Source organism: Bombina bombina, chromosome 1 (genome assembly GCF_027579735.1).
Source record: "Bombina bombina isolate aBomBom1 chromosome 1, aBomBom1.pri, whole genome shotgun sequence".
Taxonomy (NCBI): domain Eukaryota; kingdom Metazoa; phylum Chordata; class Amphibia; order Anura; family Bombinatoridae; genus Bombina; species Bombina bombina.
In genome coordinates, this window is record NC_069499.1 from 572,209,649 (window position 1) to 572,236,069 (window position 26,421).

The 26,421-nt window shown below is 35.8% G+C and overlaps 1 protein-coding gene across 13 annotated transcripts in view; it reads right to left on the bottom strand.

The window, feature by feature from the left end:
• Positions 1-561: 561 nt before the first annotated feature.
• Positions 562-26,421, bottom strand: part of IKZF2 (IKAROS family zinc finger 2) — a 294,492-nt gene continuing 268,632 nt past the window's right edge. For 11 of the 13 annotated variants that reach the window (XM_053698802.1, XM_053698797.1, XM_053698800.1 and 8 more), the window contains 3 exons: positions 24,949-25,083; positions 23,176-23,319; positions 562-6,529 (listed from right to left, as the gene is read on the bottom strand). In XM_053698802.1, coding sequence (XP_053554777.1) covers positions 5,805-6,529; positions 23,176-23,319; positions 24,949-25,083 — 1,004 coding nt within the window. In that variant the 3' untranslated portion in view covers positions 562-5,804. The remainder of the gene's footprint in view (positions 6,530-23,175; positions 23,320-24,948; positions 25,084-26,421) is intronic. The other 2 variants (XM_053698801.1, XM_053698795.1) reach the window with 1 other exon arrangement.

A 26,421-nucleotide genomic window follows, 5' to 3' on the forward strand; every position in this document is an offset into this window, starting at 1 on the left:
ACCAATCAGCAAGAACAACCCAGGTTGTTCACCAAAAATGGGCAGGCTTCTAAACTTACATTCTTTCTTTTCAAATAAAGATACCAAGAGAACGAAGAAAAGTTGATAATAGGAGTAAATTAGAAAGTTGCTTAAAATTGCATGATCTATCTGAATCACAAAAGAAAAAAATTAGGTTCAGTGTCCCTTTAACTTAAAATATTTTCATGGGAAAAATACCAAATTTAGATGTTGGTACAGCATCCCTTTAAGGGAAATATTTAACATGCTATACTGAATGGGGGAAATGCAGAATGATACATTTTTGTTTATTTACAAAATAATGTTTTTATATTCCCAAGCTAGTGCAGATCATAAAATACAATAAATAAACTTTAATTCCAAAGGATCTTTTACTCGGGTAAAACCCCTCAAACTATATCACACCCATAATAGTGACCTGTTTCAGGGATTAGTTCCCTCCATTGATGGTCAATTTAATTTTCCTAACTGATTTACATCAGCTTTGCTTTTGACATGTTTTTTTCTCTCAATAGCAAATAATGAAGTTTTGAAAAATAGTTTACATGGAGTCAGCATAAAAAGATTTATAAATTATTTGTATACAACTATATTTTTCATATTTTTTGGAGCTATATATAAAATGAAATGTTTTGTCTCATTGCATGTTTTTTGGCATGTATTAAGTTCTCATTTTGCAAGGTAGATAAGGAAGTGTGTGCAGAAAACAAAGACAAGGATAGATAGATAGATAGATAGATAGATGGATGAAATATTTGTATGTGTTTGTATATTGAAAATATTACTGTATGTTATTGTGTTAAACATTTTTTTTACAATTACATACTTCTTTAAAATCTCTGTCGAAGTAAAAGCATTAAAAGATTCCAGTCTTTTATACAAAGTTATACAATTTTGAGCAAAAGAAAAAATAATAATAAAATAATTACATTTAAAACCTAAACTGAAAACCAACAAAAATAAATGCAAATAAACAGATATACAAGATCAATAAAATATTACACAGTTATCATATTACAAAGAATATGTACTAAAAGATGTCTGATTCTCACAAACTATACAAATTTAGCCTTTTGTTGTCCTTTTTAAGCTTTAAATATAAAACTACATTTCAGTACAAAAATATGTAAACAGACTGTACAGTTTATGAACAAACAGGTGCATTAAACATAAAATAAATCATATAACCCACTGTTAGGATCAGGGTTGATGTTCCAAAGAGAAACCTTCACAACATTAGTTATACACAGGTTACCTGCAGGTAGGTCCAGCACCTATCAGTGGCTTGGTCTTATTAAGTGCCAGAGGAAATAGTGATGAGGTAAATGTGGAGCAGGCCTCTGTAATTTGAAAAAAGGCTAGAAAACAATTCACTAGAGATGTGACATACATGATTTCCAGTTAGCTTATTTTATTGGGTAGGGGTGGCAAACATTTTTAAGTGTGTGCCCACACTGGTGATAATGTTATAAAATGTTTCCTCAAGTGCCCACAATAATGTAATGAGATATTAAATAAGTAATACAAATTTTTTAAAAATTAACTCCATAATGTATATATAAGCAAGTAAATCTTAATTTATAATAAAAATAATTTATTGTAGCGAAAAAAATCAAGCAATATGGGGATAGCCCAGGTATGGAGTGACAGCAAATGTATTATCAGTGTCACTTTGGGAACTCATGCCATAGATTCCCCACCCCTGTTGTGGACAGTGATATACATAATGGGCTAGATTACAAGTGGAGCGTTATTTTAACGTGCACCCGTAAAGGGGCAAACTTGCTGTAGCACTTTGCTCTAAAAGCAGTTAACCAGAGGATAGACCTCTGGTTAATTACAAAATGTCCACTAATTGCCCCCCCCCCATAATAAAATTTACAGTTCCTTGTATAAAAAAAATATGAGCATCTTTATTTTTTGTAAAAAAACCCAACTTTACCAAGTAGTTATAAGGGGTTAAAGTGAGGGGATGTGGGGTGTTGGAGAAAAAAAACAGCACTGAAAAGTGCCTTTACATAGCGGTCTATGTGGACTGTGCTTTAAACTGCAAATATATATGTATATGACTATATACATATATATTTATGTGTTAATGTGTATATACACATATAAATATATACGTATATATTCATATACATATATATTTTAAATTTGCTGCCCAATGCTGTGTGACTTACCCCCTGTGCTGCGCTAGGTTCTTTGCCGTGCCTCACGGCATCAGAGCGAGGCTTCTATTAAAGCTTATGGGATCAGACTCTCTTGAGTGCAATCCTTCCAGGCAATGTGAATGTGAGATTGTGCTCTCATTGCGCTTAACATGTAATACCAACGCATATTTGCGTGTGCTGGTATTACTGAGTGGATCGCAAATATCGTGCTTGCGAAAGCACAATTTTGCTCTCTACTCGTAATCTATACCAATATGTTTTACACCATTTTCATATGTCCCCCCCCCCATGGTATGTAAATATACTTCTTCATACAACACAGTATGTGTGTATAATAGTATAAATGTGATAGGTTCCCAAGTGAACTTAACAGGTCTCATGTTTGGCACATCTCTTATAGCATCAGTTAGTTAGGAATGTCACTACATGACAACAAGGTGACGGCAATAAAACTAAGATTTTAACTATAAAGACACAGAAATCAACTGTCCACTACAATAGTCCGTCCTTTGTTACAGTGTGCACAAAAAGACAAAGGGCATCAGTAAGTGCATAGCAGATAGACAGTATATTATCAGGCAGGATGCTAGTTGAGGTAAGTTTGGGATTAAATGGTCCAACTGAATTTGAAGTGAACTTAATCTTTTTGGATGGATTGTGCCCACACAGAAGTATAGCAACCTCTACATAAACTAAAAGGCCAAGACAACTGGGACACTGTGGGCATACCTCTAACAGACATCCCATTTTACAAACAGATGAGGCACTTTTCAGCCCCAACTACTAAACACAGGCTTGTGGAATAATTTGCCCCTTCAGCATCAAAAGAGGTTAGACACAACGTTTTAATTACAAGATTAAATACAACTATCATTGAAGGTGATTAGTACAGCAATAAACAATTTCAATATAACCTTAAACTCACAGTATTTTCAGTAGAAATGCAACAAATTGTTCTTATTGTGGGTAATTTTACCATAATCTCCATGGGTTAGCAGCTTTAGGTTTTGTTATTTTAAATTACTTGAGACCAATCACAGTATTCATTATCAATGATAACTTTTAGTGGTGTATTAGAATCAATATTACAATCTACAGAGATTTCTGTATAGAAAGGCCTGTGAGGTTAGCTACATTGTGTAAACTTTAATGTGGCCCATTAAAAACTGTACTGTGAATATTAATATAGACAGACAGATAGATTGATTAGATAGAGATAAATAGATCTACCTTAAGGCTTAACCATGGTTCCTCAAATGTAATCAGAAATAGTCAGAGTGAGAACTTGCTACTGTGTCAGCAGACTGATTTATGGACAACGGTGATGACAGGATTTGCAGAAAAGGGTTAGATAGAAAGGAAAATCAGCACCAGAGTTAAAATAAATACATCTAATTGAACTCAATGTGGTTTATGTGCAAAAATATATCACTTAGCAGTAACAAATATTAAGACTGTTTATGGTATATTCAAATATTTCTTAGTTAGACTTAAACAAGTATTCAGGTGCAACAGATTAAGATTAAAGGCAACGGCTATATACCATCATCCTATAGAGAAATAAACTAAGATTGGCTGTGAAATTTAGAAAATAGAAGGGCAGCTGTTAACTGTTAATTGTATTTTTCAGGACATTAATCCATGAGAAAATACAACTTTGATTTAGTAGTGCACAGTTTACCTGAACATGCATATTTGCTCATGTTCTAATTTGTAGCTACAATAATATTAGTTGTTTTAAGGTAGTGATACTGATTTTTACATTTAGAAGGTCTGCCCAAAACATAACTTCTGATTAGAAGATTTTATTGGCTTTATAAGGCTTATCGAATTTAATATAAAAATAAATAATGATGAATATTGTTGGGGGAAAAAACCTTCCCAGGGCACATAATTATTACTAAAAAAAACAACACATAATAATAAAAGTCAGAATTTAAGACAATAAATATATCTGAAATGCAGTTACATGCTTGAAGGGGTTCAGATATGTTCAAGACAGAAGGTAAGTACATATGTTCTGTAAACTGTACACTACAAAACAAGGAGCAATTTCTCATGTCATATAAATGTAAACATTAAATGCAGAGAGCGAAATCAAGCTATATAGGGATTCACAGTACTGGTAGCAATTGTGTTATTACCAAAAGCTTGATATTTTGCAAAGCCATATTAAACATTCCCCTTTTCATATATATTTGCCACAATATATTTTGGAGAGTACTTATCTTCCCTAGCCTCAAGAGAAGTCAGTTTATATATATATTTAAATGTTTTATATATATATATATATATATATATATATACACACGCATACTCTGATTGGCTTTTCAATATTTAACAAACTAGGAAGGTGCCCTGGCCTGTCTTTGCTGCACAGTATAAATGAAATAATATCAATTTGAGTGTAAGTATTCCAAAACATGCAATATGACTATAAATGTTTGTATGGTCACATTTTATTTTGTATTTGTCCTTTTGACTATTGAAAAAAAGTACCTATTTAAAAATAATTTATTTTTCAATAGTGTCTTTAAATTGTACATTAAAAGTAGGTAAGTATGGGGTACTTTTGTTGATTTAAATAGTTGAAAAAGTTTGAGGAACAATATTTAATATATTCCGAAATTATATGTAAAATAGATTGTTTTTTCGTAGCTAAAAATATTTCCAGCATTGTTAGGTTAGAATTACATACAAGGTAGATGTAAATGAAATCCTTATTAAAAAGCTCTTCAGGTTCTGTAAAATAGACACAAAATACCATACATACTAGCACAGGAATAATCATGGTTAAGATGACACATTATTCCTCACATATATTCCTTCCATGTACTTTAACTCCTTGTTGCACATGATGTAACAAAAAAATAATACATGGTATGTATACATGGAGTGATTTCATTGGTTAACAGGTTTCCTGCTTGTTATAGCAGAATAGATAGACAAAAATATTTTAAAAAGTACCAACTCTATACACAAATTGTATAAAGAAGGCTACAATATATTTTGAAATGAATGTGAACTTGCCTTATGGGTAAATAGGCAAGAGGTGAGGTTGAGTGTAGAAAGCTATGCTGTATAATGTCAATTATGAATCCATATTTAGAGAAAATAATTTTTCTGTACCTTAAATCACGTTATCATTGCAATTACTTTTAGCCAGTCTTTCAGTAAACCAAAGCTGAGGATAAATCAATGGTCAAGACAATCTTAATGTGTCTGTGGGGCCATGTAATTATTTGGACCCTCATTTTCAAACAAGTTATTATCAATAAGACCACTCAATGTATAGGAGGGTTGTGCTATTGTTATCACAGCAAAATCAACTGTTTTAGCCACATAAGAGCTAGCGATGACTATTTTTGGTTTCTGTGTAACAGCCATGTGGTGGTGGATAGTGAATTTTCTTTCTGTATTGATTTCTTGGAGGATTGAAAAGTTTGTTTTTATACAGAAAATCTAAAGCCAGTATATAAGAAAATGAAAAATAAAAATATATCTAAAATAAATCCTTTAGGAGTACATAATATGTGGGAGGAAAGTGGATGATTAAGTGCAGCACTCCTTCATGTGCAGTTCTACTTCATTCAAACCCCTTCTAGTTCTGAGTTAATGAAAAGGGTGCTCCCCTCGGACAATGTGTGAGGAGAACTCATAGCGGTCCTGACTCCTGTGACCACAAATGTTGCACTCCAATGGGTCCCGATACCCGTGGCAACCCATATGAATAGTATACATGACGTGGTCTAGGAAAAGTACCCGACAGTGCTCACATTTGAAGACTCTTATTTGTTCACCTTCACTGTTGAAGACTTTGTAGATGTCCTTGGAAGAGCCTACACTGGCTTTGGAGGCATCTAATGATTTGCCATCTTCCTTAGAATAGCTTGGGCTCTGTTTCCTTTTGGAGTTTAAGGCAAGGTTCCCTTGGTAGGATTGCCTGTCTTCATGGCTGCTCTCTGAGTCAGTGGTATCCAAACAGCTGTTGCTGGGTGATGCATCTCTCTCCCGAGGATGACTCTTTGGTCTGATGAGGGAGATGGGTCCATCATTATTGTTGTCATTGCTGTCTGACGTCTCCCTACTTGTTGGCCTCTCCATTCTACTGGGATGATACATTTGAGGGTAAACTGAGCTGATAACAGGTGAAACCTCAGGCAAGGTGCCAGCTGAATGGTGCATCAGTGGGCGCAGGGCATCAGCTCCAAGGTAAGTAATGGCATTGTTGATAGCTTGATCCATCATTTGTGATTGCATGAGCTCTGCTTCCTTCTCATAGGCTAATTGCATCTCATAGTTCAGATCTGGGTATCCATATCTCATGAGCTTCTCACCTAAGGGTAAGACAAGGAAATGTGTATAATTGTATAGTACTGTCTGTCAAATGTTTTGTATTAAGTAGCCAGTTAATATATCATATACACAAAGAAATGGCCTCAGTATACATGTATACAACTTCATATAATGTCCCATTGCTTCACATATTTTCTATAAATCTTTAAAGGGACATTAAACACCTCAAGATATTAATATACTTTTTTAATTGCATGTAGTAAAAACAACTTTGCAATATACTTTAATAATTTATTTTGTTCTCCTTTCCTGTAATTTAATTCTGAATATTGTGGGATTTCCAATTCATGTTAAACATGGAAGTGCAGATACTGCTATATTCCATGCAGTCATTGGTTGCACTCTCTAGTAAGCCATTTATAACCATTCTTAATTGGCCTCCGCAGAAAAGGGAACCCAAGTTACAATATGGCAGCACCCACTGCTTCATAGACATTAATTCATATTTAAACAACTAATATAATTTTTAAAAATACATGTCAAAATTATTCTCAAGCTAGTCTTTGCTCTGAAAACATAATTCAAGCAATAATTTATTTAGTGTTTAATGTCTCTTTAATTGCACATATAACATGATCTCTTCTTGTCATCTCTTGGCATTACTACTAATTCTGATCCATACAAACATTTGTTAAACCTCTCCCAATTGTCTCATTAAACTACTTTGTGTAAGGCCTTAAAAAAACTATATAGCTCCTGCTATCTTTCCATGTAGTCAATAATCATAACTCTGCATAAGTGTTTGCTATATATCATTGCACATATCTCCATAACTTCTTAATGCTTAATTTAAAACATCTGTACAACTTCAAATGTTGCACCTCATCTCTCTTAAACTTTACACTGTGCACTATATAACATTTCTTCAACTCTTACAGCTGCTTGTATCCTTTCTCTACTTGCCATATCTATCAATTCCCCATAGCTTCTATCTTTCACAATAGCCGTCTAATTAAATTATATTTTAACATGGTACAAATGTGTCAACCTTTGTAATATCTCATTTATATAGAGTGATAGAAGAAAAGTTTGAAAAGATAAGATTGGTTGATAATTCCTATCATAAAACCAAACCTCATCATTAAAGGGACACTAAACCCACATGTTTTCTTTAATGATTCAGACAGACCAGGCAATTTTAAGCAACTTCCTAACTGCTAACCCCTATCCTAACACCCCCTAAGCAAAAAAAAAAAAACCTACTATTACAAAAAATATAAAACCCCAACAAGACCTATCCTAAAACTAAAGCCCCCTTAAAAAAAAATAAAAAAACCTCAAAAATAAAAAAACTCTAAAATAAACCCTAGGAATAGAACGTCATAAGGGCGTTAAAAGGTTAAAAATTGCCCTGAAAATGGCATTTGTCGGGCAGTGCCCTAGTTGAAGCAATTAGCTCTTTTGCATAAAAAAAACTATCCTAAAACCAAAGTAACCCCCACCCCAAAAAAGCAACAATTTTTTACTAAAAAGATGCCCTGAAAAGGGCATCAGCGATTAAGCTCTGGGCATCAGTGATATAGCTCTTTTGCTTAAAAAAAAACCAAAAAAAAACCCCTGTCCTAAAAAAGATGCCCTGAAAAGGGCATCAGCGATAAAGCTCTTTTGCCATTCCTAACCTAAACCCACCTCCTCTGGGGTGTCATCTTTTCGATCTGTCTTCTTTTCTTCCACCCAATGTCCTCTTCATGCGGTCACCGTTGCACACTGAAGCTTTTGCATTTCTATTGCCTGATTTTTTAATTCTTAATCCAGTCAGCAAGCTTTCATTCTATTGGCTGATTGGACTAAGAATTCAAAAATCAGGCAATAGAAATGCTCCCCTATATAAGGGGGAACCTCACATTCAAGTCTCAGTGTACGGTAGTGACCTCATGAAGAGGACGTCGGGTGAAAGATAAGAAGAAAAGAAGACAGATGGAAGAAGAGGAAAGCCCCAGAGTAGCGCCGTCATGGAAGAAGACAGAAGAGGAGCGCGCCAGAGCTGCCAATCTAAGAAGCCAGATTCAATTTGGTGAGTACTAACTTTTGGGGTTTAGCGTTAGGGATTTTTTCTTTTTTAGGGGGGGAGTTTAGGTTAGGGATGGCAAAAGAGCCTTATCATTGATTAATCGCTGATCCCCTTTTCAGTGCATCTTTTTTTTTTAGGATAGGGTACATATATATATATATATATATATATATATATTTAGCAAAAGAGCTATATCACTGATGCCCTTTTCAGGACATCTTTTTTTTTAGAATAGCTTAATTGCTGATGCCCTTTTCAGGGCATCTGTTTATTTAGGAAAGGGTTTTTTTAATGATAGGATTTTTTTGGGGGTTACTTTGGTTTTAGGATAGGGTTTTTTAATACAAAAAAGCTAAACGCTTCAACTAGAGCACTGCCCGACAAATGCCCTTTTCAGGGCAATTTTTACAGTAAGTTTTAGTGTTAGTTTAGGGTTTTTTTATTTCGGGGTGGGTATTTTTAAGAGGTCATTAGCTTTAGGATAGGTCTTAAGGGTTGTTTTTTTTTTATTTTTGTAATGGTAGGATTATTTTCTTTAAATGGTAGTTTTAATTTTTTGTAATGGTAGGTTTTTAATTTTTTTGTAACTTAGTGGGTGTTAGGGCTGTTGTTTTTAGCTTTTAGAAGGTTAGCGGGTAGTTTACAATGGGGGGTTGTGGCGGTTAGGGGCTTAATAGGATAGGGAGTTTATATCGGTGGGCTATGTGGCGGTTTAGGGGTTAATAGAGAAGCGGGGTCATTTGCAGTGGGTTATGTGGTGGCTTACGGGTTAATAGTGTAAAAGGGTAATTTGTGGTGGGCTATGCATTTCAGGGGTTAATAGTGTAGCGGTTTAATTTGCAGTTGGCTGTATCACAGTTTAGGGGTTAAAAGTGTAGCGGGTAATTTGCGGTCGGTTATGTGGTGGTTTAGAAGTTAATAGTGGAGTGGGGTAATGTTCCATGGGCTATGTGGCGGTTTAGGGGTTAATAGTGTAGCAGGATCATTTGCGGTGGGGGTTGTGGCGGTTTAGGTGTTATTAGAGTAGGGGGCTTATTGCGATGCAGATTATCGTGAGAGTATGGGTGTTACTTTTTTTTTAGTTTGCGCACTCCATTGAAGTCTATGGGGGAGCACGTTAACGTGATTGCAACTTCACAAAGTCTAACTTATTGTGTGAGGCGGGTTGCACATGACACTTTTAACTCTTAATACGAGCGCAAACAGACGAGCGCAAAAAAGCCTCAGTCTAGTGAAGTTAAGGTAAAAAAAAAAAATACAAAAAATACAGTATGATATCTATCTTGCTGGCAGGGTTAATACAATGAGGCCTATTTAACAACGGTCTGTCGGACCCGATCCGACAGTGCGGATCAGGTCCGACAAACCTCGCTGAATGCGGAGAGCAATACGCTCTCCGCATTCAGCATTGCACCAGCAGCTCTTGTGAGCTGCTGGTGCAACGTCGCCCCCTGCAAATTCGCGGGCAATCGGCCGCCAGCAGGGGGTTGTCAATCAACCCAATCGTACTCGATCGGGTTGAATTGTGGCGATCTCTGTCCGCCTCCTCAGAGCAGGTGGACAGGTTATGGAGCAGCGGTCTTTAGACCACTGCTCCATAACTTGCGTTTCTGGCGAGCCTGAAGACTCACCAGAAACACAGGCCCTCAAGCTCCATTCGGAGCTTGATAAATGGGCCTCAATGTCACTGCTTCACTGTGGGGGTTAATAAATTATAGGACATTAGTAACTGAAATTTTTCCAAATGTAGAAAAGTACCAAAATGTAAATATATTAAAAGGCTAAAAATATTGTTAAATGGATATAAAACCCACATTTTTTCTTTCATGATTCAGATAGAACATGCAATTTTGAGCAACTTTGTAATGTACTTCTATTCTGAGCCGGCCTATTTTTGGTTCAGAACCATGGGTAGCGTTTTAGCCACCATTTAGCCATCAATCAGCAAGCGCTAGCCAGGTGCTGAACCAAAAATGGTCTGACTCCTAAGCTTACATTCCTGCTTTTCAGATAAAGATACAAAGAAAACCAAGAACATTTTATAAAAGGAGTACATTAGAAAGTTGCTTAAAATTATATGCTCTATCTTAATCGTTAAAGACAACATTTGGGATTCATATCCCTTTAAAGGACCAGTCAACTCATTCGATTTGCATAATCAACAAATGCAAGATAACAAGACAATGCAATAGCACTTAGTCTGAACTTCAAATGAGTAGTAGATTTTTTTCTAACAAATTTCAAAGTTATGTATATTTCCACTCCCTTTGTACCATGTGATAGCAATCAGCCAATCACAAATGCATATACGTATAGTTTGTGAATTCTTGCACATGCTCAGTAGGTTCTGGTGACTCAAAAATTGTAAATATAAAAGACTGTGCACATTTTTTTTAATGGAAGTAAATTGGAAAGTTGTTTAAAATTACATGCTGTATCTGAATCATGCAAATTTAATTTAACCTGAGTTTGCCTTTAACAATATTTTACTTATCAATAAACTTTCTCTATAATAAGTAAAAACAAATACCAGTTCTTAAAGTGAATGTAAATTTTGATGACAAAGTGCCCGGTTTTTAAAAAAATTTGATTAAAAACAGGGGCACTTTAATTCATCAAAATTTACATTTCACTCGTGTTGTGAAAAAATACTTACCTTTTAAACTTGACAGCCGCTCCAGCTTCCCACAGTCATCGCAAGCCATTTCTGACGTCAGAAATGATGAATCGGTCATCCTCCAATCACGGCTTCCCCCCCGGGGGAATCAGTGTCTGATTCAACGCCGTGATTTGAGGAAGCCGGATTCCTCATTTTAGTCCCAGGAAGAGGCTTTGCGACGGGCGGAGGAAGCTGGAGCGGCTGTCAAGATTAAAAGGTAAGTTTTTTTTCACAACATGTGTGAAATGTAAATTTCTATGAATTAAAAATTAATTGAATTTTTAAAAACCGGACACTTTAGCATCAAAATTTACATTCACTTTAATTACACTCCCTTTACACTCCATCATGTATGAACAAACTATTAATTACACTGCTAAAATATTTCTACATTAAATAGATTAATTAAAAAGTGTTTAAATTTAAACTGAAATTAACAAAATGTAGCATAACTGAGCATTCACAGTTCACTGGCAAGTTAGATTTAGTCCAATAATTCTATTGGTCGAAAAGAATAAGTCGCTGTAAACCTAAAACAAAACCAACATGTTTTATCCGTTTTTTCCCAGTCAAAATAAAACCATATCCAGGACTAGTGGGTATACAGTATTCAGCCTTCTTGAAAGGAGACAGTTGTCCACCTAACATCTAGATGTACACAAAGTCACAAGCAAAACGGACTTAAAGTTAATAGATTTAAAAAGACATCTTATACAATGTTTAAATATATTCTGTCACAGAACCAGAAGAACCAAGTTTAAGTCTGAAAGAGAAATGCAAAGCTTGAGATCAGGGCTCATTCTCTCCAGTACATAGAAGAATGGCAAAGCCTCTTCAGAGAAATAACAGACCCACTCATATCTATCGGTCTAAGGGAGATTTTTTTCCCTTTTATATTTCCCAAAAATGGCTCATATGAAATAATAAACTTTAAGAATTATTAGCTTTTTCAGGTTGAAATCTCTGTGTAAGAAAACAACATTGTCCTTACGAATCAAACATTCTGCTGAGGAGCTTCCATTGCAGGTACTTACAAAGCTTGGTTAAGAAACAGACCCTGAGACAGAAGAAGCAAATTTGAGGAGAAAGCTAATAATTCAGACATGTCAGAAGGATGAAAACTAAGAACAGGACCCCTTTACCCTCAGAGTCTGAACAGCCCTCTCTGCTTGGTCTTCTTGATCATCTGAGGAAGCAAGGTTACTAGAAGAAACATGTGTGAACTTCTAAAAGATTAGCATGTTCATAGTATACACCTTGCAGTTAACCTCAGAAATCACTAGATTTATATCTAGTCTTCCTCAGTTCTGAGACATTTCCCAAACAAAATTCCATGTAAAGAGACAATTTACTATAAAAATCTAATGGTGACATAGAAGATCTGCTTGATTGAATACCTGGAAAGCAAATAGCTGAGATCACCCTGACATTCAGATCACATAATTATGTAAGCTTTCTGTTTGTTAAAAAAATTATTGGTTACAGAGCCATGAGTAACATTGGCTTATATATATAATAATTATTTCTGACCGAATCAGAATATGAAACAGAAACAATTGTGGGCCTTAAGACATCAGAGTAAAAAAATAGTTGCGGATCCAAAACTAATTTGAGAGCTAAGATGATTCTAAACTCTTTAACTCAGCTGTATAACAGAAACATTTGTAGATCAGCAGCTATCAAACCAAAAGCTACTTGATCTAGATGGGCATATGAAAATAAATACACTTAGATCTTGTGCTCATGAACTGGTCTTACAATTACTTATCTTATACAAGCATTACATGGTCATTTGCCTACTATATCCCTTCTTGCATTTAAAATAGAAAATGCAAGTGTTTCAGATATCTATAGCATGTATTAAAGGGGTATTGATCAGAAAATGGTTTAATCTATCACAATTGATCTACATACAAAATAACTATTTTAAGAGTATTTAAATCTTAAAAAATTGAATTGAAAAATATGTTTTGTTTTGCATTGCCTGGACACACTTTTGAAAAGCATCTTGAATGTAGTTCGTCTTACTCCCTGGCCAATTAGGTACAGATATAAACAAGCTCCTGTACACATCAGCCAATCACCATAAAGCACACATGAGTGTCTGGGTTCTGAATTCTGTATCATGCACTTCAGTCTCTAAGGGGGAGTGGAAACACTACAATTTTCAGAATAAAAACGTTTGGTGTCTTCATGCATTATAGACTTGTGGCTGCCTCATTTTAACCCAAGAAGTCTCTCTTTGAGTGGCCTCCAGTAGTTAAAGTGAATGGCAATTTTCATGTGAAAGTGTCCGTTTTTTAAAAAAAAATATTAAAAACAGGGGCACTTTCATTCATGAAAATTGACATTGCACCGGATTTTAAAAATACCTTTTTCTTCTGAAATTGAAATGCCGGACCGACGATGCCCACGCCTGCTTCTTCCTGGTTAACTTACCCAGCAATGACGAAACCAGCTTCCTCCAATCACGGCGTTGCCTCAGGCAATGATTCCCCCGGGGGGGGGGGGGGAGCCGTGATTGGAGGATGCTGGAATCGTCATTGCTGACGTATGAAGAGGCTTGTGATGGGCTGATGAAACGCTGGAGTGGCTTCAAGAAGAAAAAGTAAGTATTTAAAGAAAACGGGTGAAATGTAAACTTTCATGATTGAAAGTGCCCCTGTTTTTAATAGTATTTTTAAAAACCGGGCACTCATTCTTGAAAGTTTACATTCACTTTAAGTCCCTTTTATATTCCTACCAGACATCTATGATTCAGGCCAGAATTAATTTTCCTCCCCCTCTATGTATATTTATATATTTGTTTTCTCCCCTTGTTCTCTTTCCCCTTAGGCTACTAGTACATAGAAAAGTTACTGTCCTATCTATGCATTGTATAAGCTCATAGCTCACTTAAGATTTGATCACAATTTATCAGTTGTTTTTTTTTCTGCAAGTTTTCAGCAGATTTTTTTTTATGACAATCACAGGTTTTCTTGTTCTTTTCTGACATAAAAATATGTTATCGGTTTGCCAATAACACGTCCTATAGTTAAAGAGACAGTAAACACTTTGTTATAATAAAACATTTCTGTTGTGTTGCTATAGAATAACATATCAGTCTTAGTGTGCTTTAAACACATTAAGATAATTTTTACTGCAATTATTTATCAATAGCCAAACTCCACCCACCATTTGCCTTATTTGGAGGAGCCAAACTGTGCTTTAGTAGGCTATCTCTGACTATAATGGTAGTATAAAGTGCCTTATTAAGCAGTTATCTCATAAAGCCAACTAGGGACATAAATGTAGTAGAGTTAGTCTTGAAAAGAATTAGATATTGCTCAATTTTAAATCACATAAAAAGGATGGAAATAAATAGCGAAAGTATATTGCAAATATCAAGGTGTTTAATGTCCCTTTAACACCTGTTGAAGGTGATCACAATCCAATTTCTCAAAACTTTTTAACATGATTTTGGGAACATTTTCCATTTATCAAATTCAACAACTAAATAGACTTGATAAAGTGGAAAATATCATTTTCAATATATTTGCAAGTAATAATTCTATAATGTTACACAAGTCCAATACACTGTTAAATGGCCACAGACGCCATTTTAGATGTATATACAAATACATGGCCTAGATTGATTAAACCGGTATTTATTGCTATTATCTAGTCGGTTGGTATTGGGTGGGGCAGAAACATATATATATATATATATTATATATAAAATTCTTGATATCTTGTACAGCTAATGAGATCTGTAAGAAACTAGAGAATATGGAAATCCCAACTGCAACATCTCGATATGACGCTTAGCAATCACGTTCTTACAATCTCTATTTTTAGTTCATACTCGCATTACTGTTATTGTAAGATACAGTACCTTAATCTTAAACAGGATTTCTATTTATCGCATCATTGTGATTTGACTGTTCCATTTTGTTTCTCAACAAACAAGATCTTTTGCACGGATTTTATAAAAAAAAAATCAGAAGTTACAAAAATTGTGTTTTATATAATTTCAATTTATAGTATGAAAACTGTTAACCATTATAGATATAGTTTCTTCTTATGGAAAATTATTTCCTGCACTGTTCTTCTTGATTTTGTTTTCTCCATCAATTATTGAAAAAAAATATGTATTAAAAAAAACAAAAACTTTTCAAATATTAAAAGTGTAAATAAAATAATTTAGCAAATATGCCCAGTATACCCATCATTCCCATATGCAAATGGAATCAGATAGTTTACCAGTTTTCAGGATGGATTCGGATTACAAAAGGTTACATTTACATATGTAAATTAATATTTTCCTTATGTAGTGTAAAAACAGCTGTAACACCAATTGTAATATAACCTTTACAGGTGGGAAATGGCCATTGTATTTGTCAATTCTGGTTTGACTCCTAGTTTCGATCCTGATAACAACTTAAATGAAAATACTTTTTTGTGAGGTTTTCAGTTGAAAACTCGTTTGTGGCCAAATCAATTTGAGATTGTGATAACTCGAAAAACATTCTGCCTATTTCGGCAGAAACATTAACCTTGACATTGGGAGCTGATATCATAAAGATTGTTAACGAGGCCTAAGATAGCTAGAGAGACAGAGGCAGACAGATAGACCAATAAATAGTCAGACAGAAAGAGAGACAGGTGGATAGACAGATATTTAGAACTCATTGTTTTTCAGAGTGTAACTTCAGTACTTTAGGATTTTAAAGACTTGGAATAATATCAAGTAAGTGTTAAATGAATTAAATGCAATATAGGAGGATAGATTGTAATCACATTTAGTTATTATAAAGAATTGTGTAATTGGTCTCTTGATGCATGCCACATCTTTTCTAATTAAGACATTTTTGGGACTAATTTAGAAGTTAATACTTTATCTTACAGAAAGCTTTGCTTGTATTTTGAAGCTAGAGGAAAAGGGCAATCTCTAACTGTCATCTTTTCTGGTCTGTATTAATACAAGATATTCAGCTCATTATATTCAGTATGTATGCATATATACACAGTCAGGGACTTTCCCTCTCTGCAGAGCTGCAGAGTAATCTGTAGTTTAAGATTTTGTCACGTGTACCAAACTTAATGTTATTTCCTCTCATAGGAAACAGTGGTTTACCTGCATAGAAAATAGTTAAATTATAAGTTTTCGAAGGGTAAATTCAAAATAACTATTAACAAACATATTTGATATGAAATGCAGTTGGATGTGGATAAAGGTGTTTATGATTCTACCTATTGGAAATGGCATATATTTTACTGTAATCTATTTCTATTCTTTCAGACACATTAAATACTTTTGAACAAAAAAAAAATGTGAAAGTGGTAATATAGAAAACCCGTTTTTAAAACTTTTTTTTATAAATATTATTAGATTACCTTGTAACCGAGCTTTATTGTGGGATGGTCTATCCTCTAGCTTCAGCTGATTCCCACTGATTCTTATTTAACTGGGCAAACATTTTGTGTGCTAATTAAAGAGGTAGTAAATGTTTACTATTTTAAACCTTATATATTTACTGTGTAGCTTTAAGATTTTTACACTATAAGGTTATAAACTATAAATCAGATTTTGAGCTGCTATATTAAATTCAAAAGTTGCCTAACTTTAAACAGTGTTCCATGAACCTTTTTCCTGATCAGTGCAGAAATAACACACAGCACTTTCCCCCTTATATTAGGCAGTGAGCATTACCGCTAAGGAGTAGGTTGCCACCGCCCCATTCCCATCCTATTATGCATAATGCGGTTGCCACTCTGAATATGGCAGGTAGACAACCTTAAACCAGAGCATACATAAAAGGAAACTAATAGAGTAAGTAAGGCTTTTCAATGGCTCTATCACTTGCTTTTGAATATACATATACAAAAGGAGTCTTCCAGGAGCCCTATTTAAATGAGAGTTCAGTAAAAAGTTTAAGTGCAAACAAAGTGTGTGTATGAATATATATACAGTATCTTACAAAAGTGATTACGCCCCTCACATTTTTGTAAATATTTTATTATATGTGACAACACTGAAGAAATAACACTTTGCTACAATGTAAAGTAGTGAGTGTACAGCCTGTATAACAGTATAAATTTGCTGTCCCCTCAAAATAACTCAACACACAGCAATTAATGTCTATGCCATTGGCAACAAAAGTGAGTACACCCCTAATTGGAAATGTCCAAATTGGGCCCAAAGTTTCAATATTTTGTGTGGCCACCATTAAACCTCTTGGGCATGGAGTTCACCAGAGCTTCACAGGTCGACACTGGAGTCCTCTTTCACTCCTCCATGATGACATCACAGAGCTGGTGGATCTTAGAGACTTTGCGTTCCCCCACCTTCCGTTTGAGGATGCCCAACAGATGCCCAATAGGGTTTAGGTCTGGAGACATGCTTGGCCAGTCCATCACCTTTACCCTCAGCTTCTTTAGCAAGGCAGTGGTCGTCTTGGGGGTGTGTTTGGGGTCATTATCATGTTGGAATACTGCTCTGTGGCCCAGTCTCTGAAGATAGGCGATCATGCTATGCTTCAGTATGTCACAGTACATGTTGGCTCCCTCAATTAAGTGTAGCTCCCCAGTGCCGGCAGCACTCATGCAGGCCCAGACCATGACACTCCCACCACCATGCGTGACTGTAGGCAAGACAAACTTGTCTTTGTACTCCTCACCTGGTTGCCGCCACACACGCTTGACACCATCTGAACCAAATACGTTTTTTTCTTGCTCTCATCGGACCACAGGACATGGCTCCAGTAATCTATGTCCTTAGTCTGCTTGTCTTCAGCAAACTGTTTGCGGGCTCTCTTGTGCATCATCTTTAGAAGAGGCTTCCTTCTGGGAAGACAGCCATGCAGACCAATATGATGCAGTGTGCGGCATATGGTCTGAGCACTGAAAGGCTGACCCCGCACCCCTTCAACCTCTGCAGCAATGCTGGTAGCACTCATATGTCTATTTTCCAAAGACATCCTCTGGATATGACGCTTAGCATGTGCACTCAACTTCTTTGGTCGAGCATGGCGAGGCCTGTTCTGAGTGGAACCTGTCATATGAAACCGCTGTATGGTCTTGCCCACCGTGCTGCAGCTCAGTTTCAGGGTCTTGGCAATCTTCTTATAGCCTAGGCCATCTTTATGTAGAGCAATAATTCTTTTTTTCAGATCCACAGAGAGTTCTTTGCTATGAGGTGTTATGTTGAACTTCCAGTGATCAGTATGAGAGAGTGTGAGAGCGATAACACCAAATTTAACACACCTGCTCCCCATTCCCAACTGAGACCTTGTAACACTAACGAGTCACATGACACCGGGGAGGGAAAATGGCTAATTGGGCCCAATTTGGATATTTCCATTTAGGGGTGAAATCACTTTTGTTGCCCATGGCTTAGACATTAATGGCTGTATGTTGAGTTATTTTGAGGGGAAAGTAAATTTACACTGTTATACAGGATGTACACTCACTACTTTACATTGTAGCAAAGTGTAATTTATTCAGTGTTGTCATTACCAAAGGAGGTAGTGAATACCAATACCATAGATACATTTAAAAATAGTCTGGATAAATTTCTGTATATAAACAAAATTAATGGATATGATTGCTAGTATTAAATGGGTCACATTTTAATGGGGTTATTTAAGCTTAACTGGAGCTTTGTGTAATTATTTTAGATTTGTATAGGTTGAACTCGATGGACTTCAGTCTTTTTTCAACCTTGTCTACTATGTTACTATGTAAAAGATATAATAGAATATTTACAAAAATGTGAGGGGTGTACTCACTTTTGTGAGATACTGTATATATATATATATATATATATATATATTTGCAAAATATCTGAAAATAAAATAAATGCGTTTAAAGCTATTTTTGCTATCAAAATTTACATTGTATTGCAAACCAGGGACATAATATCTTTAGTGTTATTTAGCTTATCTCCTTGTGGTCAGTCAGGGACTGTTATAAATTAGCTTCCACATTAGTCAAGCAATCACAGTGTAGAATGTTTGGGGTCAGAGTTCAGAATCTTGCAGGATTTACTTGAGCCTCTTACGTTTTAAAGAGTTAAAGGGACAGTATACACCCATTATCATATAACTGCATGCAATAGACACTACTATAAAGAATAAGATGCACAGATACTGATATAAAAATCCAGTATAAAACTGTTTAAAAACTTACTTAGAAGCTCTCAGTTTAGCTCTGTTGAAAAGGTAGCTGGAAAGCCCACTGCAAGTGGCAAATAAGACACTCCCCCCTCCCCCTTCTTTTGCATATGAAAAGACCCTTTACACAAACAGGAGCAAGCTGGAGAAGGTAGCTGACGGTATTCTCATAAAACTTTGGGGCTTGGTTAGGAGTCTGAAAATCTGAGCAATGTTATTTAAAAATAAGCAAAACTATACATTTAAAAAAAACAACAACTTTATGGGCTATATAAATAGATCATCTACAAAACATTTAAGCAAAAAAAATGAGTGTATAATGTCCCTTTAAATAGCAAGAAAAGCAGGAAAAATGTAAATACAAAGATTTATAATATGCATAATTAAACATTATGGGCTAGATTACGAGTGGAGCGCAAATGAGTGCTCCCGCATTTACTTAGTTAGGCAGAGGCTTTTTACACGAGTTTGGTTGCGCTTGTATTAGAAGTTGAAAGTAAAACGTTTGCGCATTAGGTTAACTCTCGCAAAAAAAAAAAATATCACGCACAAAAAAAAAATATTGTGACTGCGTTAACTTCTTCTCCCCTAGACTTAAATGGAGCGTGAAAAATACAAAAATAAACTAAGACTCATTCTTGCGTGCTAACCCGAACACTAAGGGGCCAAATTATCAAGCTCTGAATGGAACAATCGGGCTGATTGACACCCCCTGTCTGCAGGGGGCGGCATTGCACAAGCAGTTCACCAGAACTGCTTGTGCAAATCGGCATTTATCGATGTGCTGCAGACATGATACGCTACATTGTATCATCTCGGTCCCCACGTAAGTAAATTGGTCCCTAAACCTGACATGAAATATTAATATTTCACATTCCAATGTTCTCCCCATAGAAGAATATGTTCTATTTATTCTTAAATACATATTTCTATATATATAACTGTATATACCTATATCATATATATATATATATATATATTGTACATTAACAATATCAGCGCGTTAAGATGACTAAGTTTTCATGTGCCTGACCGCGTTAAAACTTAAAGTGAATGTCAACTTTCAAGAATGAGTGCCCGGTTTTTAAAAATACTATTAAAAACAGGGGCACTTTCATTCATAAAAGTTTACATTTCACCCGTTTTGATAAAATACCTTTTCTTCTTGAAGCCCGAGAAGCGATTCCTCTTCCTGACGTTCATCACTTCATACATCAGCAATGACGAATACGGCATCCTCCAATTACAGCTCCCCCCCCAGGGGAATCATTGCCTGAGGCAACGCCGTGATTAGAGGAAGCCGGATTCGTCATTGCTGACATATGAAGTGACGAGCGGCAGGAGGGGGAATCACTTCTCCGGCTTCAAGAAGAAAAGGTAAGTATTTTAACAAAACAGGTGAAATGTAAACTTTCAGAATTTAAAGTGCCCCTGCTTTTAATAGTATTTTTAAAAACTGAGCACTCATTCTTGAAAGTTGACATTCACTTTAAATCCCAAAACATGGTGTGCAAAATGCATATATTACATTTCTATGTTCTTTACATAGAAAATAGTGTGCTTTTTAATATTAAATGTATTAAATATATATTTATATATATATATATGAAACTGTTCATTTAAAATACATATCTATACCTATATATATAGGAAAAGATATACAGGTATATGTATATATATATATATATATATATACAGTATCTCACAAAAGTGAGTACACCCCTCACATTTTTGTATTTTATTATATCTTTTTATGTGACAACACTGAAGAAATTACACTTTGCTACAATGTAAAGTAGGGAGTATACAGCCTGTATAACAGTGTAAATTTGATGTCCCCTCAAACTAACTCAACACACAGCCATTAATGTCTAAACAGTTGGCAACAAAAGTGAGTACACCACTAAGGTGCGCTCCCCCACCTTCCGTTTGAGCATGCCCCACAGATGCTCAATAGGGTTTAGGTCTGGAGACATGCTTGGCCAGTCCATCACCAAGGCAGTGGTCATCTTGGAGGTGTGTTTGGGGTCGTTATCATGTTCGAATACTGCCCTGCGGCCCATTCTCCAAAAGGAGGGATCATGCTCTGCTTCAGTATGTCACAGTACATGTTGGCATTCATGGTTCCCTCAATGAACTGTAGTACCCCAGTGCCAGCAGCACTCATGCAGGCCCAGACCATGACACTCCCACCACCATACTTGACTGTAGGCAAGACACACTTGTCTTTCTACTCCTCACCTGGTTGCCGCCATACACGCTTGACACCATCTGAATCAAATAAGTTTATCTTGGTCTCATCGGACCACAGGACATGGTTCCAGTAATCCATGTCCTTAGTCTGCTTGTCTTCAGCAAACTGTTTTCAGGCTTTCTTGTGCATCATCTTTAGAAGAGGCTTCCTTCTGGGACAACAGTCATGCAGCCCAATTTGATGCAGTGTGCGGCGTATGGTCTGAGCACTGGCAGGCTGACCCCCCACCCTTTCAACCTCTGCAGCAATTCTGGCAGCACTCATACGTCTATTTCCCAAAGACAACCTTTGGATATGACGCTGAGCACGTGCACTCAGCTTCTTTGGTCAACCATGGCGAGGCCTGTTCTGAGTGGAACCTGTCCTGAGAAACCGCTGTATGGTCTTGCCCACCGTGCTGCAGCTCAGTTTCAGGGTCTTGGCAATCTTCTTATAGCCTAGGCCATCTTTATGTAGAGCAACAATTCTTTTTTCAGATCCTCAGAGAGTTCTTTGCTATGAGGTGCGATGTTGAACTTCCAGTGACCAGTATGAGAGAGTGTGAGAGCGATAACACCAAATTTAACACACCTGTTCCCCATTCACACCTGAGCCCTTGTAACACTAACGAGTCACATGACACCGGGGAGGGAAAATGGCTAATTGGGCCCAATTTGGACATTTCCACTTAGGGGTGTACTCACTTTTGTTGCCAATGGTTTAGACATTAATGGCTGTGTGTGGAGTTATTTTGAGGGGACAGCAAATTTACACTGTAATACAGGCTGTGCACTCACTACTTTACATTGTAGCAAAGTGTCATTTCTTCAGTGTTGTCACATGAAAAGATATAATAAAATATTTACAAAAATGTGAGGGGTGTGCTCACTTTTGTGAGATACTATATATATATATATATATATATATATATATATATATATATATATATATATTTATATATATATATACAGTATATAAATAAAAATATGTATTTACAATAAAAATGACATTATCCTGTATGTGAAGAACATTGGAATGTTAAAGATGTACAGTAAATATACAGAAAAACACAAATACTTAAATACATATGTATACACATATAAACACACACACACACATATATATATATATATATATACATAGACATATTTAGACATGTGTATGTATGTATGCATGTATGTTTCTCTATATTAAAGCCTTTTGCATGCCTTTTTACCCTGAAACCTCATATCGTTGAGCCCTTATAACTTTTTAATGCATTTATTTTACTAATTTATATCAGTCAGTGTTATCAAAGGAGTAACTGTACTGTTAAATGTATTTTTTATGTTTTGTGTGCCACTTTTTGTCTCGCGTAACAGCTAAAATGAACGCATTTACTTTCAAATCGTAATACATGTGCGATTTACGATGCACACAAAGAGCCGCAAAATACTCCTTATCGCTCGTGCGCAACAGTTAGCTTGCCACTTGTAATCTAGCCCTTTATAGGGAATTATTTTTTCAGTTTAATATCCCTTTAATGAACAATCTTCCAAGCAGCTTTAAGGTGAACAAAAGCCAATGCTTACCCACAAACTTCTGTGGGGTGGAGCTCTTACGCTTGCCCATGTTGCTGGCAAGTCTCTCTATGACAGCCGGTCTCTCAAATGGTATCAGAGACATGTTGTTTTCCATCAGCGTCTCTGGATTCTTACACTCGTCCATGGGAGAAGCTACACAGAACCAAAATGTCATGTCAGAATGACCAGTCTGGTAACCCTGATTTGGGAAGGCCCTTTTATATCATAGCACAAGACATAACCAGCCCTACCTCCCCCAAGACCTGCTGTCTAATATAAATTGGCAGATATATAAAAATCAGTACAGAATTACAGAGCACATCATCTGCAGAATATCACTTATATGTACAACTAACCTCTTTACATAAGGTTGACTTTTTTTCTATCTGTCACTAGAAGGGTAGTTAAAGAGACATTGCACTCATTTTTTTTTTCTCCATTGATCTAAAATATGGTATTGTTGTACTTTTGCACCATTAGAGCTGTGGAGGATGTCCCTATTAGCAAAGGAGAGTGAATACATAGGTATGCAACATGCATTTCCAGTTAACTTAAATGTAAACCAATTTTACTTAAAGGGACACTGAACCCAATTTTTTTCTTGTGTGATTTAGATAGAGCATGCAATTTTAAGTAACTTTCTAATTTACTCCTATTATTAAATTATCTTCATTCTCTTGGTATCTTTATTTGAAATGTAAGTTTAGATGCCGGACCATTTTTGGTGAACAACCTGGGTTGTTCTTGCTGATTGATGGATAAATTCATCCACCAATGAACAAGTGCTTTCCAGGGTTCTGAACCAAACAAATAGCTTAGATGCCTTCTTTTTCAAATAAAAATAGCAAGAGAACGAAGAAAAATTGATAACATGAGTAAATTAGAAAGTTGCTTAAAATTGCATGCTCTATCTGAATCATGAAATAAAAAATGTGGGTTCAGTGTCCCTTTAATTGCAGGTATGATTTAAAAAAATATGAGTTCAATGTCCCTTTAAAGGGACACTGAATCCAATTTTTTTTCTTTCATGATTCATATAGAGCATGCAATTTAAGCAACTTTTTAATTTACTCCTATTATGAATTTTTCTTCGTTCTCTTGCTATCGTTATTAAAAAAAAAGAAGGCATCTAAGCTATTTTTTAGTTTAGTACACTGCACAGCAGTTTCAGGACTCTGGACAGCTCTTGTTTATTGGTGGGTGAATTTATCCACCAATCAGCAATAACAACCCAGGTTGTTCACCAAAAATGGGCCGGCATCTAAACTTACATTCTTGCTTTTAAAATAAAGATACCAAGAGAATGAAGATAATTTGATAATAGGAGTAAATTAGAAAGTTGCTTAAAATTGCATGCTCTATCTGAATCACAAAAGAAAAAACTTGGGTTAAGTGTCCCTTTAAGCAAAAATTTAGCTGATGACATTTGAAAAGAAAATGTAATGTATTCAACACAGATCATAATCTAATATATCTCAAGCGTCTTGTTGCGCTTCTATTTGCTAAAGTGTAGGCTAAAAGAGGTTTATTTTATAAAATAGATTAATCATTGTTATTAGCCCATCCTTGCAAGTTAGCTATCAGTTTAATGGGAGATATTCAGATTAGATGGGATGTTATTTCCTGACATTGGATTACATGTGTGTGTAACACAACTAACTAATCAATCTTTGTTATAACAAGAGACTCACAAACTTGTGTGATATCCACATTTTGAACAAGACATAGTAATTGGATGGCTGTATCATTTGGTGAACATTCTATCAGGACAATAACACCTACCGTGGTGGCCCATGCCCTGGACGGGCTCCATTCCCACATTTTGCAAGTAGTTGTGACATCGCTCCTTGTGTTCCTCTAGGGAGCTGCGCTGCTTGTAGCTACGGCCGCAGTAGTTGCACTTGTGAGGTTTGCCCACTGCAGAGCCAAAAGGAAATCACAGGCTGTAACTTATCAAACAGTTCCAAGTGACCAGAGCGCATACAACAACATTATATCCCAATATTAAAGGAAGTGAGCTGTGGTAAATCTTTCTCTATAGTATAAGCTGATCGATTTTCTAACTGGCAAAACAATTATACCATCGTGAAATACAGGATTGCAGCAACTAGTTGAATAGCGTTCAAACATGTAGGTTTATTTCTTTTAATTATTAAATCAAATGTGTTCCTATATAAGAAAATCATATTTCTATATTTAGTTTGCTCATGATTATATTATATTATTTCAGAAAAAAAACATGCACAGGTGGTAGAAAAGGTAGAAAGAATATCTCCCTATCCCAGTGCTACCAATCCATACAGCAATGCTAACAAAATAAATAAATAAATCACTTTTTGCTTAACTCTACTCTAAAATAATGATTTATCACAATGTTGAAAACAAAAGAAACTTTACTATTTTTAAGAGATACTGAAGTAATAAAGAAAATCCTATAAGGGAAACTAATGGGAAAAGCACCCTCACAAATACATTAATACCTCGATACCACTGGTTTTCACAACTGTCATCTGACCTCCCTAACAGGCCATATTTTGAGGATATCTGACCTGGAGCACAGGTGAAATAATCAGCTGACCAGTAAACATGGTTATTTACCTGCTCTCATCCAAGATATCCTGAAAATCTGGCCTGTTGGGGAGGCCTGAGGACAGGTTTGAAAACCAGTGTTCTATATTTAACAAAACATTTATTTTACATTGAAAGGAAATTAATTCCATCTCCAGCATTACCCCCATTTTCCTGGTCGATAGCTAAATAACACCTAGATTACGAGTTTTGCATTATGATTGAAAAAGCAGCGTTATGGCCCATAACGCTTCATTTTCCCTAACGCTGTTATTACGAGTCTTGTAGGTATAGGTGTACCGCAAACCTTTTAGCCTGTCACGCAATGTCAGTACCGCACTTTTTAAAAAGTCCTTTATCAATGGGACTCCCATATCGCCGGCATTACGAGTTTGCCTGAGAGGCCAAAAACTGAGCGGTACACTCTATAACGACAAGATTCGTACCGCCATCTGAAAGTCAGTAGTTATGAGTTTTACGCTACAAAGCTGTAACATAAAACTCATAACTAAAGTGTTACAAAGTACACTAACACCCATAAACTACCTATTAACCCCTAAACCGAGGCCCTCCCGCATCGCAAGCACTATAATGAATTTATTAACCCCTAATCTGCCGCTCCGGACATCGCCGCCACTATTAAAATGTATTAACTCCTATTCCGCCGCTCCCCGACATCGTCGCCAC